The following is a 14,063-nucleotide window of genomic DNA, read 5'->3' as shown; positions in this document are numbered from 1 at the left end:
TTTAATGGTGAAATTTCTAAATGTGGGGACTAAGACGAAGAGTACACAGCCAAATGAAGTGATGTCTTACATTCAAGTTGGTAGCATTTTTCTGCCATCTATCTGATGCAATAACTTCCAATGGCATATCTGGCCTATTCCAAAACTATATGGAGTTTTCTAGCCATCAATGGGCACATTTGCTTCCAATGAAAAATGGAAGGAGGAAATGGTAGGCACACGGAACCCCTTATATCGTGCTAAGACATGCAGCTGCTTCAACTATATCTTATTTGTCTATAGAGCCAAGAAATAACTGATGGCACCAATTAACACTTTCCACCAAAACTGTCTATGTCTGTGGTGTCTAACCAGTTTTGAAGCAGTAGCCACTATAGTGGCTGTTGCTATAGCCAAATAGCCACATTGTTCAAGCCAACTAGCCACACTCAACTGGCCAAATAGCCACATGTGGCTTGCACATTGGACACCACTGGTCTACCTCATATCAGCTCTGCCCATCCTCCCAATTGAGTTTAACATGCTGACACACCTCCCAGTCAAATAATAATTTTATGTGGAAGACAGTATAAAGGAACACAGAGCCCCTCACATGGAGAACAGGGAGCACAAGGGAAGCCCTCTCCCCAGAGCCTTGAATATGGAAAGGCAGAATGGGAGGCTGGGAAAGAATGCACAAAGACCATGGCACGTGGCAAAACAGTAAACTGCAGGACCCCCTGCGGAAAAATGGAGGACAATGATCTGTGAGGAAATAGGACAGAGTTCCCGACAATGATCTGAGTTCATGTGGCTGAGGGTGGGACACAGAACCTCTGGCACTGGTGGGGAAGGAGGAGACCACAGGCATGGGAGGCTCTGTCATGGGCACAGGAGGAACATGGGGACCTCTGGCATAGTAAGAATGGGGGAGCATGGATTACACGCAGAGCTCCTGGCAAAAAAAGGGCTACAGAAAGTCCCTGAAATAGAAGGGGTGAAGAACGTAGTATACAGAGAACCTGTGAACAGTAATAGAGGAAGGCAAGGAGCTTGGCCTACAAAAGCTACAAATTGTGTGACAGCCTAGTACAGTATACTTAGCGAATGAGACTCCAAACGACAGAAAATTTAGAGAAAAGTGAAATGCTGATCTTTTATAGCACAAATGAATCACTAAAAAACAAGCCAGACCTGCTGTTGTGCCCACTGCAATTGCAGCACTGGGTTTCTGCTTCCCTCATACAGTCATGATGAGCACACTGAACACTCAGTTATATAACTTATTGGTGGGGATATTTTGAGGGGAGAATCATTCCCCTGCAGTGTGAAAACATAATAATCCTTCTTTTCCTTCCTCTCCCCAGCTACAGCAGACGGCTAGTCTATGGAGTAACTTCCTCCTTGTATTACTCCTTCAGCACCAGGGATGGACTGCACAGTTGAGAGCAAGAATGACAGGAAGTGAGTGACAGGAAAGGGACAGGGAGACAGAACAGGGAATAAAGCCAGGCAGTGAAAAAGAGAACAAGCAAAAACTCAGTGGGTCAAGTAGGTGAAGATAGCAGACATACAATGGGGAAAAAAGGGACAGGTATAAGATAGGCCAAGCAATCAGGAATGATCAGACTTTTGATTTAAAAGCAATGACAAAAGACTGTGCATAACTCTGGAAGTGGGGAGAGGCAACAAACACACAATCAGGCTGTTAAACAACCTGCCCAGAGACTCAGAAAAATGGGCAGTCATGACAAATAGAGGCATGGGATAAAACCCAGAGTACACTGGGAAGCCCTATTAAACAGCTAGCATGATAACTGCATGAGTAACGACTTCCTTCTACCAGAGACCAGAAGGCTGTGTCCATGTACACACACAGACTACACCTGTATGTCCCATCCCACCCCTGTTTTTATATGAGCTGGGTAGCGACGACAGGAAATGGGCAGAGGGGTGATGGGCACAGATGAGAGTGGGAGGGGATGGAGCGGGCAAAGGAGCATTAAGCATGAGCAGTGACAGTGAGACATGAGCAGGGACAGGATGGAGGACGCGGGGGTACGGGGGGCAGGCAGGAAACACAGGGATGAAGGGGGTGTGGGGAGTTAGACTGGGGACATGGACAGCGGGACAGATGCCCAAAGAGAAGCAGTGAGGTGGGCACCGGGGCACGGAGGGCGGCAGATGGGGGAGGTTGGGGGGCCATGGATCGGGGCCCTGGGCACGGAGGGCGGCAGACGGGAGGACACGGGGGGCCGTGGATCGGGGCCCTGGGCACGGAGGGCGGCAGACGGGAGGACACGGGGGGCCATGGATCGGGGCCCTGGGCACGGAGGGCGGCAGACGGGAGGACACGGGGGGCCATGGATCGGGGCCCTGGGCACGGAGGGCGGCAGACGGGAGGACACGGGGGGCCATGGATCGGGGCCCTGGGCACGGAGGGCGGCAGACGGGAGGACACGGGGGGCCGTGGATCGGGGCCCTGGGCACGGAGGGCGGCAGACGGGGCAGCGCAGGGCGCTGCTGAGGGGACGGGGCCGCGGGGGCGGGGTGTCACTCACTGAGCCAGGACTCCAGACTCTCCCCTTCCGCCTCCGCCATGTTGCTGGCCGGGCCGAGACTCCGCCTCAGCCGCGCGAGAGCGGAGCGGAGCCGGGCCGGGGGAGGGCCTAGCGGGGGAGGGGCGGCAGTTCTGTGGTGGGAGGGGAGACTGCGGGGTGAGGTGAGGGAGCTGACCCCCCTCCCCGCTATGACCCCCGCTAGTGCTGGGGCTTCATGAGCCTCCCGCAGCAGGCAGGGGGTATTCTACCCCCAGCATAAATGGGGCTAATAAAAGCTCCCCCCCCAACTCCTTTCCCCATGGGCTTAGGGCTCAGCTGTCCCTGGTCTGTCCCACGACTGCTCTGATTTACTCACAGCACCCAGAGGCTCCCTCTGCAACAGTGCAGCAGAAGTTTTGCCATGCAAGTGTGTGTTGGGTGTCCGGATGTTACAGGTGCAATCCCAAATAGGGATTTATTTTATGTAGACATCTATTACTTCTACCCCATCCCAATTTTTCACACTTGCCTGGTCCCTCTAGCATGTGGTGCCCCTTTGCACCAGGACCCATGAACTAGGTGGCAGACTTTTTGACAGGGGTACTAGGTTCCAGAACTCAGGCCCCAGTGTCGGTTCTCTTCTGGGTTTTTACCCTCAAAAAATAGCATAAAGGGGATAATACTCAGCTATGTCTGACATGGAGCCCCCGCCTCTCATGTGGTTTGGTTTTATTTTGTTAATCTTAACTAGCAAACTGAGATCCCTACCTGGCATTTCTACATCAGTGGATCCTGCACTGATATGGCTCCAGTTGCAGGACATGGTAGGATGCCAGTAATGTAAACAATGATCACAAGACAGGCTTACATTTTATCCTAGTAAGACATTGGATGGCACTAAAAGCACAGATACTACCATTTTGGGCAACATTTCCAAAATGCCCAAGTGACTTTTAAAGGCCTAAGTAATTTTTTGAAAATGAGACAAACTCCTAATTCATTTTGGTATTTTTAAATTGTTACCCTTTGCTCCTGATTATGCAGAGCTGGTGCAGACATCCGGAGGGCTCCAGAATCGTGTCTCCACAGAGTACTGTGCCAGATAAGGGCCCATGTAGATGACAGCAATGTCGATGCGTAGCCCAGAGATTCTCCACATCCCCTACTCTGGAGTTATGTAGTGACTTTGTCATCAGAAAAAGAACAGAGACTGAGCCCCTCCACCCTAGTAAGAAGGGAAGGAAATGCAGCCCTCCTCCCACTAGTCTGGGGGAAGGGCAGACCAGGCTTCAGCTCTGAGTCCCAGCAAGACTTGAGGTCCTGGCTAGCCCATTAAAACAGGGTCCCGACCCGTTTTGAGGTCCTGACCCACAGTTAGAGATCCAAGGGCAGTATGTGAAAGCTGAAAAGAGGGACATGCTTGCTGATCGTACACTGGTGTAAATCAGGATGCATTCACGTCAATGGAGTAGCATGGGAATAAAACCGCTAAACGAGGAGAATCAGGCCTGCTTATCACTCTGCTGGAATAGGGAGAGTGTGGGGAGGGGGAAAGGTGTTTGCAAAGTTGCCAATTCTCCCGGACCGGACACAATTTGCTGCCCTGGCGTCCGGTACAACAAGGGACAGTGCAAATGGCAGAGTGAGGGAAATAATAACCTGCCGCGACAGGGAAGCGCCCGACCTAGCACGAGGCAGGCGCGCGCCGGCCGGCCGGCTCTGTGCACGCAAGGGGCGATCAGGCGGGCCCGAGACAGCAGCGCAGGCAACGGCCAGGGAGGCCCGGCGGGGTCCTGCGGAGCCCGGATGGAAGATGGCGGCTCCCTTGGCGGGGCGGCTTGGGGCGCTGGGCCGTCGGCTGGCCGCTCCCGCGCGGGCCTGGCTCCCCGGGTAAGGAGCGGCCCCGCGCGGCTGGCTGGCGAGGGCTGCGCGGTTCCCGCTCTGGCTCGGGGTCCCGCCCGGCCCTGCTCGCTGCGGGGCGGGGGCAGCGCCACTTGCGCGGGACGCTGGGATCCATTGACCCAGCTGTACACAGAGGCGTGCCCCATGGGGAGTGCAGAGGAAAGCCAATGGGGGGGGATTATGGCCGGGGCCAACCCCCAGGGGGCTAGGGAGAGAGTGCCCCCCAGCTTTGCTCCTCGCCCCAGCCCTGCGTCTAGGTCCCTGACTGTGGCCCCAGCCTCAGCCCCCTTACCCGTCTCTGAAGGGACACAGAGAGAGGTAAGGGGGGGGGGGGGCATGATCCTGAAAAGTTTGGGGGGGCCACTGGAAAACACTTCAAGCCAGGCTGCAAGCAGGGGGCACTTTGGCCAGGCCAGAGCAGCCTGGTGCTACGGTGGGCCCTGCCCTGCTGGATCCCGTGCACCCCGGATGAGGGGCTGCGGTAGAGCCTCCCCCCCTACACATGGCATGATGCAGCGGGCCAGTTAACTGGTTAAACATATAGTTTAACCGGTTAACATTTAAAACGGGATTTTACATCCCTTTGTAAGGCCAGCCTAGGAGCCTTGAGCTGAGGTTCATTATAGTGAAGCTTAATAAGGTGATGGCGCTTCCTATCTTCAAAGCATTGTGCATGCACAATCTGCTCCTTGCAGCTGTATAGGGAGGATGGCAGGTGAGCTGGGGTATTGTCCCATTGCAGTGTAAGTACCGCTATAGATTTTGGTCTCTTGAGTTGCCAAGTCTCACTCATGGATTTTTTTAAAGCATTTTTAGAGCATCCAAGGAAGATTTTTGCAGTGTTTCTCAAAAAAACCCTCACTTAATGACACTGACTTGACTTTGCCTGATACATCAGTGGAGTAATTTTCTCAGTTTGCTCTGCTCTCAGATTACACTCGTCTTTTTGCTCTTTGTCCTGTGCCTCTCATGCCTGGAATCAGTCTTCCCTCACTTTTTTTCACATTTCTTCCTGGAACTTGCTTCCTTTTAAAGCCCTACCATTACTATTTCATCAGTGAAAGATGTTGGCAATTGTAGGAACAGCTCAGATGTATCATTGCCCTTATACTGCTAATAGCTTAAAAAAGTTTCACAGAGAGGTTATGTGGCAGGGGCCTGTGCTTTTAGAGCAGGTGAATCTGAGTTCTAGCCCTACTGTTGGTATGAAGTAGGGATGTAATAGTGTAGTCAATTAACAGATAAGCAAAAGCTTATAGGCTAATTCTATAGACTACATGCATTTCCCACCCCCATCCCCTGCCAGTAAATTTTTTAGCAGACTGGCCAGCAGCCCGGCTCAGTCTTGGCTCGCGCTGTGTTTGGGACCTACCCCCACTGCGGTTCTGCATTTACAGTGTATTAGGAGCCAGGCAGGCAGACAGCTCTCACTCGCGCCAGGTCTGGGAGCTCAGCTCCCACTTCCCAGGCGGGCTGCTACCACCCTGTGCTGCTCAAACTATCAAACTGGCTCCCCTTGCAGATCAGCTCCTACCTGGCACCCCACATTGCTGCCTCTGATACAGAGGCAGCAGCATGGAGTGGCTGGGGGCTCCTTGGGAGCGGGGCCAGAGTGCACTGGCTGCCAACCCCATCCCCGTGGACTATAGAATAGTCAAGTAACTGATAAGAATTCATGAGGTTAATCGAGTATTCATTTAACTGATATTTAACATCTCTGGTATGAAGTGCTGAGCTGTCCTGATAAAAAGCACAATGACAATCAGGAAGACCTAGACATTTGTTTCTCTTATGAAAAATGATGCTCCCCAAAACATTTATTTACGACTCCCTCTTGTAGATTGCATTGCTCTTGTGGGCTGTCTTTTTGCTATGTTTTTTATGTGGCTTTAGTCTCCATCATGCAACAGGTGGAAACAAACTCATGCAGGGCCAGTTGCAGGATTGGGACCTTTAATTTAGAAGGATAATTGGGATCTTTGCTCCTAAAGGTAATTGTCTTGTCAGTGTATTTCAATAACCCTCTTGTGGAGCAATATGAATAAACTGGCTGACCACTGTAGGATAATTGTGATCAAAGCAATACTGCTGATCTGGAGACTCAGTATATTAATGCTCAGGACTATTACTTGAACTTCAGTTGTATTTTTTGCTATTGCCATTCTTATATACAGGGCTCGCCGAACCGCGGCGAGCCCCACTTGCCAGCCGCGCTGTCCGGCGATCTGTGCATGCGCAGATCGTTCTGTGCATGCGCAGATCGCCCGAATCCGGCTCTTCAGGGTTGCAGTCTACTTGCCACGGGTGAGTAGATTGTATTATTTGTCGAGCCCTGCTTATATATACTTTTAATTACTATAATGGTCACAGATGTATCTTGCTGTAAATAATGAGCTTGATCCCATTTCCATTTAAGTTAAAAAGGGGCCAGGGTTGGGACCAGAATTTTAAATTGCTCATAGAATTGAACTCTTTTGCATTTAATTTTCTGTGGATGCATGCTGAGTACATTGTTCATGTTACATCTCATGGAGAGGCTTTGGTGGTAGACTCTAGATGTACCCACAGTTCCCTGTTAACAGTAACTAAAGGGAAACTATCACCCTATTTAGGACCCCCTGAGTAAAGTATATCAATATACCTTTTGCTTTTTACAGGGTTTTTTTTTTATTAGAAATGATCCCCTCCCTCTCTCAAAAGTAGTAAAATAACATTACTCCTTAATTGAGAAATTTCTGTTGAAACCAATGAGAAGTAAAGTCCTGTTTAATCAATTAACTGGTTAAACATGTTGAACTGGTTAACCAGTTAACTGGGATCCCAAAGGTGGCTGCTAGGGCTGCTGCTCCCAGCTGAAATAGTCCTCACCAGTGACTGCCCCTCTGCTCCAGACAAGGGCTGCTCGAGCTGGGCTAGTGCATCCCTGTCTGCAGCAGTTCCTGCAGGGCTGGAGTAGCTCCCTGCTCGAGGTGGGTGAGGAGCTGCTCCAGCCCCCACCAGTTAACAGGTTAACCTTTCACATCCCTACTGGTAACCTCACAGGACCAGGCCTTCAATTCTTTTTGAACTTTAGGGCTTTTGGAATTAATGTCCCAGGTGTCTGCACAGAAAGGGGTTGTCAGCCACTCAGGAGCATTCTGTATATCCAAAGCGGGGAGAGGGCATCATTGCTGTCTGGGAGTAGCTCAAGTGTGTGGTTGGCAGAAAGGAAGACAGTAGCAGGTAATTCTCCCTGTCACACTGTAATTCTTGTTGGTTTTATATTAGTAATTATCTTTAATATTCAGCAGTTTATAGGTGACCAGAATTTAATTATTTGCTGTGTGGGGATTTAGACCTTGCTGTCTCTTTCAGAAAGGGACTTTTGCAGTGTGTTAGTACAGCACCCAACATAATGGGCCCTCATGATAATTGGGGCCCCGAGGAATATTGGAATGTATCTCCACTATCAGTTGTCTTCCCTGTCTGTTCCAAGACTTGTTCCATAACACTGGAGATGGACTTGGTGAGCCAGATTGAGGAATAAGTCTGAGGGATAGCCATGTTAGACTGTAACTTTAAAAACTATGAGTAGTCATCCGGCACCTTAGAGACCCACTTCTTCAGATGAGCTGGATCTTATACGTACATGTAATTTCTTAGTCTCTAAGGTACCACAGGCCTACAGATTGAGGAATGACAGTGATGCCAGTTTACAAACTTCTTCATCTCATCTTACTTTTTGCAGGCTTACCCAGGTGAGATGGAGCCGGTATGGCCCCGATTACCTCGAACCAGAAGTGAACAAGGAGGTATACCGGAAACCTGGGCAGGAGCTGTCTGAGGAGGAGAAAATGGAACAGGATCTTAAAGCCCTCCAACCCATAAAAGCTGCCCCTTGTAATGTCACCAGTTCTCTGTTCAGTGACCCTACAATCAGGTCAGAAAGCCCCTGTTACAGCACCAGCTGTGTCCCAAGGATTCCGCTCCCACTGAAATTACTGGGAGTTTTGCCATTGACTTCAGTGAGAGCAGGATTGGGTTTTATTGTTCAGAATTGTTGAGCCGCCATAATCCCAGGTGACTGCTAGAGATCAGCACCGAATAAGGATGTTGAAATGCATTTATTTTGGTAAACGGGTAATGGTTGACATTTTCAGCTTTGACACATTTACACATGCGAGTGAGGGGAGGTGGCTCTTGCGGAGTGGCTCCCTCCCACACTGCTACCTCTGTATCAGAAGCAGCAGCTGGGGTGGGGGGTGGGTTACAGGCAGCTATGCTGAAGCCAGCTCCCCGCAAGTACTGGCTCCTGCCTGCCTCCCTTCACTCTCCCCCTCCCCCCTGCTGCTGCCTCTGATACAGAGCCAGTAGTGGGCGGGGAGTGGGGGAGAAGGGCGGACTGTATTTAACCGTTTAGACTATCACACCCCTACTGTCAATTTTCTCTTCCCCTCTCCAGAATGAGGGCGGCAGATGAGTTGGATGGAGAGATTTGTTCATGAGTTCTGTCTGGATGGGGATTTGCTGCTTATTATGAAATGGATGTTTATGATGCTGGATGGAGTAGTAGAGTGTTCTGCTTCTGAGTCCACTATGGCTAAATAGTAAAGTCATTATAGTACCCCCTCCCCGCATTAGACTTTATCTGCCAGGCTGTGTATTGCCTTCCATGTACTCTGTAATTCCTGTGTTTGGGTTAACTTTTTCACACATGGAAATGCCACTGAAAAGTAGAGGCTAAAGATGAGCACAGACACCTAGAATCTAGCAAGAATAGGATTTAACCACGGAAACAACACAGATGGGAACCTCTGGTGATGGAACCAAAGTTTCGATTGTATAATGTTTGGATTTGTGCTTGCAGTAAATTCATCAATATGATGATGAAGGGAGGAAACAAAGTGCTGGCCAGATCCATCATGTCACAGGTGAGGACTGGACTTGTATGTTTTAAATTGCATGCCAAAAAGCTGCACTGAAATAACCTTATTAATCTTCCAAAGGGAGTGCTCAGAACTTATGAAATGCCAGAAATAAGGTTGCCTCTGCAATACCTGTCTGCTTCACAGTCAAATCAAGCAGCTTTCTTCTCCATGCTGCCTAGGCCAAGCAGGAGGGTCGTTCTCAGAATACAGCAGAGACAAGCTCCCTTTTTCTCCATTCTGGTGTCCAGCACTAGCACAGAGCTAAAACTGCAGGGAAAGCCTTACTCAGCCTTGCGCTAGAGCAGTGTTTCCCAATTTTATTTGGCCACGGAACCCTTTTAAACTCGAAAGAATTTAACAGAACCCCTAATAACAGTCTTATATATGGTGTATAACAGGCGATCGCAGCACCAACTGACTGCGTGCACAGCACTGATTAGTGACATCATCGTCTCCAGTCTCTGGTGAAGCTGGCATTACACAGGGACACTTACCGTGGCAAACACAAATGAAAATTGTTTTCAATAAAATTCATACATTCTTAAATATTAATTATTTTTTAAAATAATAAAATTTTATTGTAGTGAAATTTTCTCGTGGAACTCTTATTTCACTTCAGAACCCCAGGGTTCCGCAGAACACCATTTGGGAAACACTGGGCTAGAGTATACCTAGTACAGATGGAATTATTTGGTAAGTCTGGCAAGTCTCTATTGAAAGCAGGCAAACTTTCTTCAGTGGTTTATAAATTGGCCACTTTGGGGTGAATTTTCACAGGCATGGCAAAGGTACATCCCTGCTACAAAGGCCACCCAACTTCCATACTTGAAGTCCCTGTTCTAAAGTTAGGAGGCACTAGAGGCTAAAGAAAGAATTTTCTTAACATGCATAATTTTTTTTTTCCCCCCATCCTCATTTTCGGAACTGTTCTGAATTAACATTTTCTGCTAAAAAATTATGCTGAGGCAGACGCCCAGTATGGAAAATTTCAGTCCAAACAATTGAAATTTGGCCAAGTTATAATCAACTGAAAATAGGAATAAGAATTTGGCAGCCCTAATAAAATGGTACTTCGTATCTATACTGTTAATACTTAGCACTCTTTTCCTAGGATCTCTGACCCCTTCATAAGGAAGGGGGGGTATAATTATGCAGATGTTACAGGTGATAGCTGTGAGACAGAAAAGTCAGGTGACTTTCCTAAAATTAGGCAAGACCACTGTGACACAGCCAGGGATCAGAACCAGGTGTCCTCCTCTTAGGGTATCTCCTACTCTGTTCACTGAACCAGACTCCCTCCTTTGGGCACTAGTTGATGTGGAACTGAAGTGTAGAAGCCTTCTAATTTCCGTTCGGTACAGAACTGCCCCACCATAATGGGCTACAGTTTCCTGATTTAGGGTGCATGCTGTGGGCTTCATGCAGTGGTGCTGTAAAGGGCAGTGTTCTCCATGGTTAGGGTTGGGCGGTGGGTATAAATTGACCAAAAAAGTGAGTAGATGCAGCATAATAGTATATGTAAACTGGTGTAACTGATACATGGAGGAGGTTGAAGTGAATCTTGAGAAAATCTAATAGGAGGTTGTAAGGTAGGGGTAGAGGCATAACTATTTTATCTCCTCTCTGATACCCTGTTTGCTGGTGGTCACTGCTATACTTCTCAGCGATCAGTGGGCTACATGAGGAAAAAAACAGTAAGTACTTGACTCCAGCAAGGACATTTGCTTGCGTGTGGCAACCTAGTGTAAGGTGGTGAGAGAGAATTGAGTAAAATTTGTTGTAGCTCAAGAGTTCCTGTTTTCTTGTGTTTGTATTTAGACCTTAGAAGCCGTTAAAAGGAAGCAGGTTGAGAAATACCATCAAGCCTCTGAGGAGGAAAGGGAGAGCATTGAGTGCAACCCTTACGTCATCTTCCATCAGGCACTGAAAAACTGCCAGCCTATCATTGGGATCTCCAACATCAAGAAAGGAGGCAAAACCTATCAGGTAAACAGAAGAGACCAGAAGGCCAGCCTGGGTGCCAAAACTACCAGTGTCCTTTCCACCGTTCCCAAAACTTGTCTCCCTTGGAAGTAGATTATAATAGCACGAGGAATGTTAAAAATCACTTAAAACAGTAACTGTTACATTTCCAATTGGTTACAGAGTTAACCATTAGTTAAGCCTGGGGATGTACTCCAGCCTGCTGTGGGCGCTACATTTGAAGTTAGAGCCAGCAGCCAGGCTCCGTCCCGGCACGTGTGCTGGCTCCGAATTCAAATGCAGAGCTGCAGCAGGGGCAGCCCAAGAGTGGGACCAGCTGCTAGGACATGGCGCCTGCCAGGACAGAGCCTGCCTGTTGACTCCAAATTAAATGCCACAGCAGGAGGGCAGCCAATTAGAGATGTTAAGTATCCGTTAATTAGCTAATCGAGTAGTTGATGGCATTTCCATCCACTACTTGATTAGTAGATGAGGAGGCGTGTTCGCTAGCACTGCTGCAGCTCTGCGTTTTAAATGTAATAAGAGCCAATGGACTCTTACTACATTTAAAGTATAGAGCTGCAGTGGGGGTAAGTAGCTCCTGGGGCAGCGCAAAACAGGACTGGATAGTCCCAGTTCACACTGGCTCCAGGATTGTTGTGGCTTTGCCTCCCCTGCCTCTCCCCTCCTCCCGCACCACGAAGACAGTGCTGGGGGAAGGGGAACCAGCTTTTAAGCCAGTTCCATCTCCTGCTTCTCCCCCCCACTTGCTGCCTCTCATACTAGGGCAGCATGGGGCTAGGGAAAGCAAGTAGTTGAATAGTCACTCGACTAGTCACTTACATCCCTACAGCCAACTCACCAAGTTGGCAGCATTTAACTGGTAACATTAACCAATAAGAATCATCTTATCAGTTAATCTCTTAATGTCCCTAATTAGCACCTAGAGACCCCAGCCAAAATTAGAACTCCAGTGTGCTGAGTGTTGTATTCAGCCATAAATTAGAGAGAGTTCCTACCCCAGATTGCTTGCATTTTGAATGGACCAAGTGTGGGAGGGGAAACTGAGGTACAGAGAGATTAAATGACTTATCTACGGTTACAGAACAGATCAATAGCAAATCCAAGATTCTACCACGTCTCTGGGGTCTCAGTCTGTCTGCCAGACCAGTCTGCCTCTGTGTACAACCAGCTGTTTAAGTTGAAGCAGCAGAGCAGTTCAGCCCCCACAGAGAGCAGTGCACACAAAAGGTTCATATAGATACCTTGTTTTATTTAAAACCTGAGCACAGTTCAGTTCTTTAGCTCTCCTAATGAGATATTTGCATCTGGATAGCTTATGGCAGAGGTGGGGAACCTCAGACCCAGGGGCCGGATGCGGCTAGCCTGGATCGGGCCTCTGAGGTTCAGGCCCGCCCTCCCTCCTCCCCCCAAACAATGAGAAACCTGTGCTGGTGCTCCAGCCTCCCCACCCCCACCCCATGGGAATGGAGCCCATAAAAACTATTAGGCTGGGCCCCCCTAGGCTCTGGTGTGTGAGGGGAATGTGGGGAGTGTCTTTCTGCTTCTCGGGGGCCAGATGTCAGTGAGGGGGTTTTTTTTTTCTGTGTGTCAGCGGCCCCTGACCCAAAAAAGGTTCCCTACCCTGCAGGTTTATGGGATTATTAATGAACTGTGGAGCATTTCACCAGTCTGCTACCCAGCCAACAAATTACTGCCCTCTGGTAATTGATCAGAAATAGTTTGGTCAAGTTCCCCTAAGTGACAGCAAGGCCAAGAACCAAATGGAACTCCCATCCAGTCACAAGAGGTAGCTGCTGCTCTTTTTGCAGTTTTGAGGCAAATGCTTCCTGCTGTCAACATCAGAAACCTTGCACTGCTGCACCTGATCTGTGGATTCATAGAGGCAGATAGTGGCCTAATGACAAACTCACAGGTGCCTGGCTAGAGTTAATCTCTTCCCTCCCCCTCAGAACTAGTCACTTTCTATGGAATCACCAGGGAGTGTTTAACAATTGAAAAGTGATATTTCAGCATATGGTCCTATTGTGGGATAAGGCATCTTAATAGTGTCACTATTTGAATGTCCCCTAGGTTCCAACCCCTCTGACGGACAACCGGAAACGTTTCTTGGCCATGAAATGGTTAATTACTGAGTGCAGGGAGCATAAGCATTATCGGATATTCATGCATGAAAAACTATCCCAGGAACTGCTACAGGCCTTCAACAATGAGGGCCCTGTGATCAAGAGAAAGCATGACATACACAAGATGGCTGAGGCTAACCGGGCCTATGCTCACTATCGCTGGTGGTAGGGGGTCTTCCTGCGACCAAGAGAGAGCTTGACTTACGACAGCAGGAACATTTCCTCACTCCCTTGTACTTGTGGAGCTCAAACCTGTGAAGCATCATCTTCTGTCTACTTTTCTGCAGAGGAGCTGTAAAAGGGAGGTTGCCTGCCCATTTCTGTTAGTAGCTCCTAGGCTGGGTTCTTAAGCAGAGAAAATTCAAGATGAGATATGCACCCACAAAAGCTTCATTTTCTTAGATTATTTTTCTGAGCAACAGTCTAAAAAAACCTTGCTCTCTGGAAGCAGTGGAGGGGTTGTCTTCTGGAATCTGTTTTGCATTGTGAATGCTCCTTCTGCATATCAATGCCGGAGACAGACAGAGCTCAGTTTGAATTTTAGACTGTTGGTTAGCAGAATAATTGTTTGAATGAACATATGTGATCTGGATGTTAGAGAAAATAAAAATGGAAACTCACTATCA

At 48.6% G+C, this 14,063-nt stretch overlaps 2 protein-coding genes across 4 annotated transcripts in view; one reads left to right on the top strand and one right to left on the bottom strand.

The window, feature by feature from the left end:
* Nucleotides 1-2,653, bottom strand: part of GGA3 (golgi associated, gamma adaptin ear containing, ARF binding protein 3) — a 40,677-nt gene extending 38,024 nt beyond the window's left edge. The window contains exon 1 of one of the 3 annotated variants that reach the window (XM_075903693.1): nt 2,541-2,653. In XM_075903693.1, coding sequence (XP_075759808.1) covers nt 2,541-2,580 — 40 coding nt within the window. In that variant the 5' untranslated portion in view covers nt 2,581-2,653. The remainder of the gene's footprint in view (nt 1-2,540) is intronic. The other 2 variants (XM_075903695.1, XM_025178118.2) reach the window with 2 other exon arrangements.
* A 1,598-nt stretch (nt 2,654-4,251) lies between these two features.
* On the top strand, nt 4,252-14,063 carry MRPS7 (mitochondrial ribosomal protein S7). The gene is made up of 5 exons (XM_075903700.1): nt 4,252-4,409; nt 8,149-8,340; nt 9,268-9,331; nt 11,147-11,314; nt 13,385-14,063. Exons 1-5 carry the CDS (start codon nt 4,333-4,335, stop codon nt 13,604-13,606), a joined length of 723 nt encoding a protein of 240 aa, XP_075759815.1. The 5' UTR covers nt 4,252-4,332; the 3' UTR covers nt 13,607-14,063.

Source organism: Pelodiscus sinensis, chromosome 20, assembly GCF_049634645.1.
Source record: "Pelodiscus sinensis isolate JC-2024 chromosome 20, ASM4963464v1, whole genome shotgun sequence".
Classification (NCBI taxonomy): Eukaryota; Metazoa; Chordata; order Testudines; family Trionychidae; genus Pelodiscus; species Pelodiscus sinensis.
The sequence above is the reverse complement of the archived record's forward strand: the minus strand, read 5'-3'. Positions and strand labels throughout refer to the sequence as shown.

Bases quoted from the DNA above. Each gene is read 5' to 3' on its own strand.
- MRPS7 (XM_075903700.1), top strand. From the start codon at position 4,333: ATGGCGGCTCCCTTGGCGGGGCGGCTTGGGGCGCTGGGCCGTCGGCTG. The intron at 8,341-9,267 runs GTCAGAAAGCCC...TTGTGCTTGCAG, and splicing joins TTCAGTGACCCTACAATCAG to TAAATTCATCAATATGATGA. The intron at 9,332-11,146 runs GTGAGGACTGGA...GTTTGTATTTAG, and splicing joins CCAGATCCATCATGTCACAG to ACCTTAGAAGCCGTTAAAAG.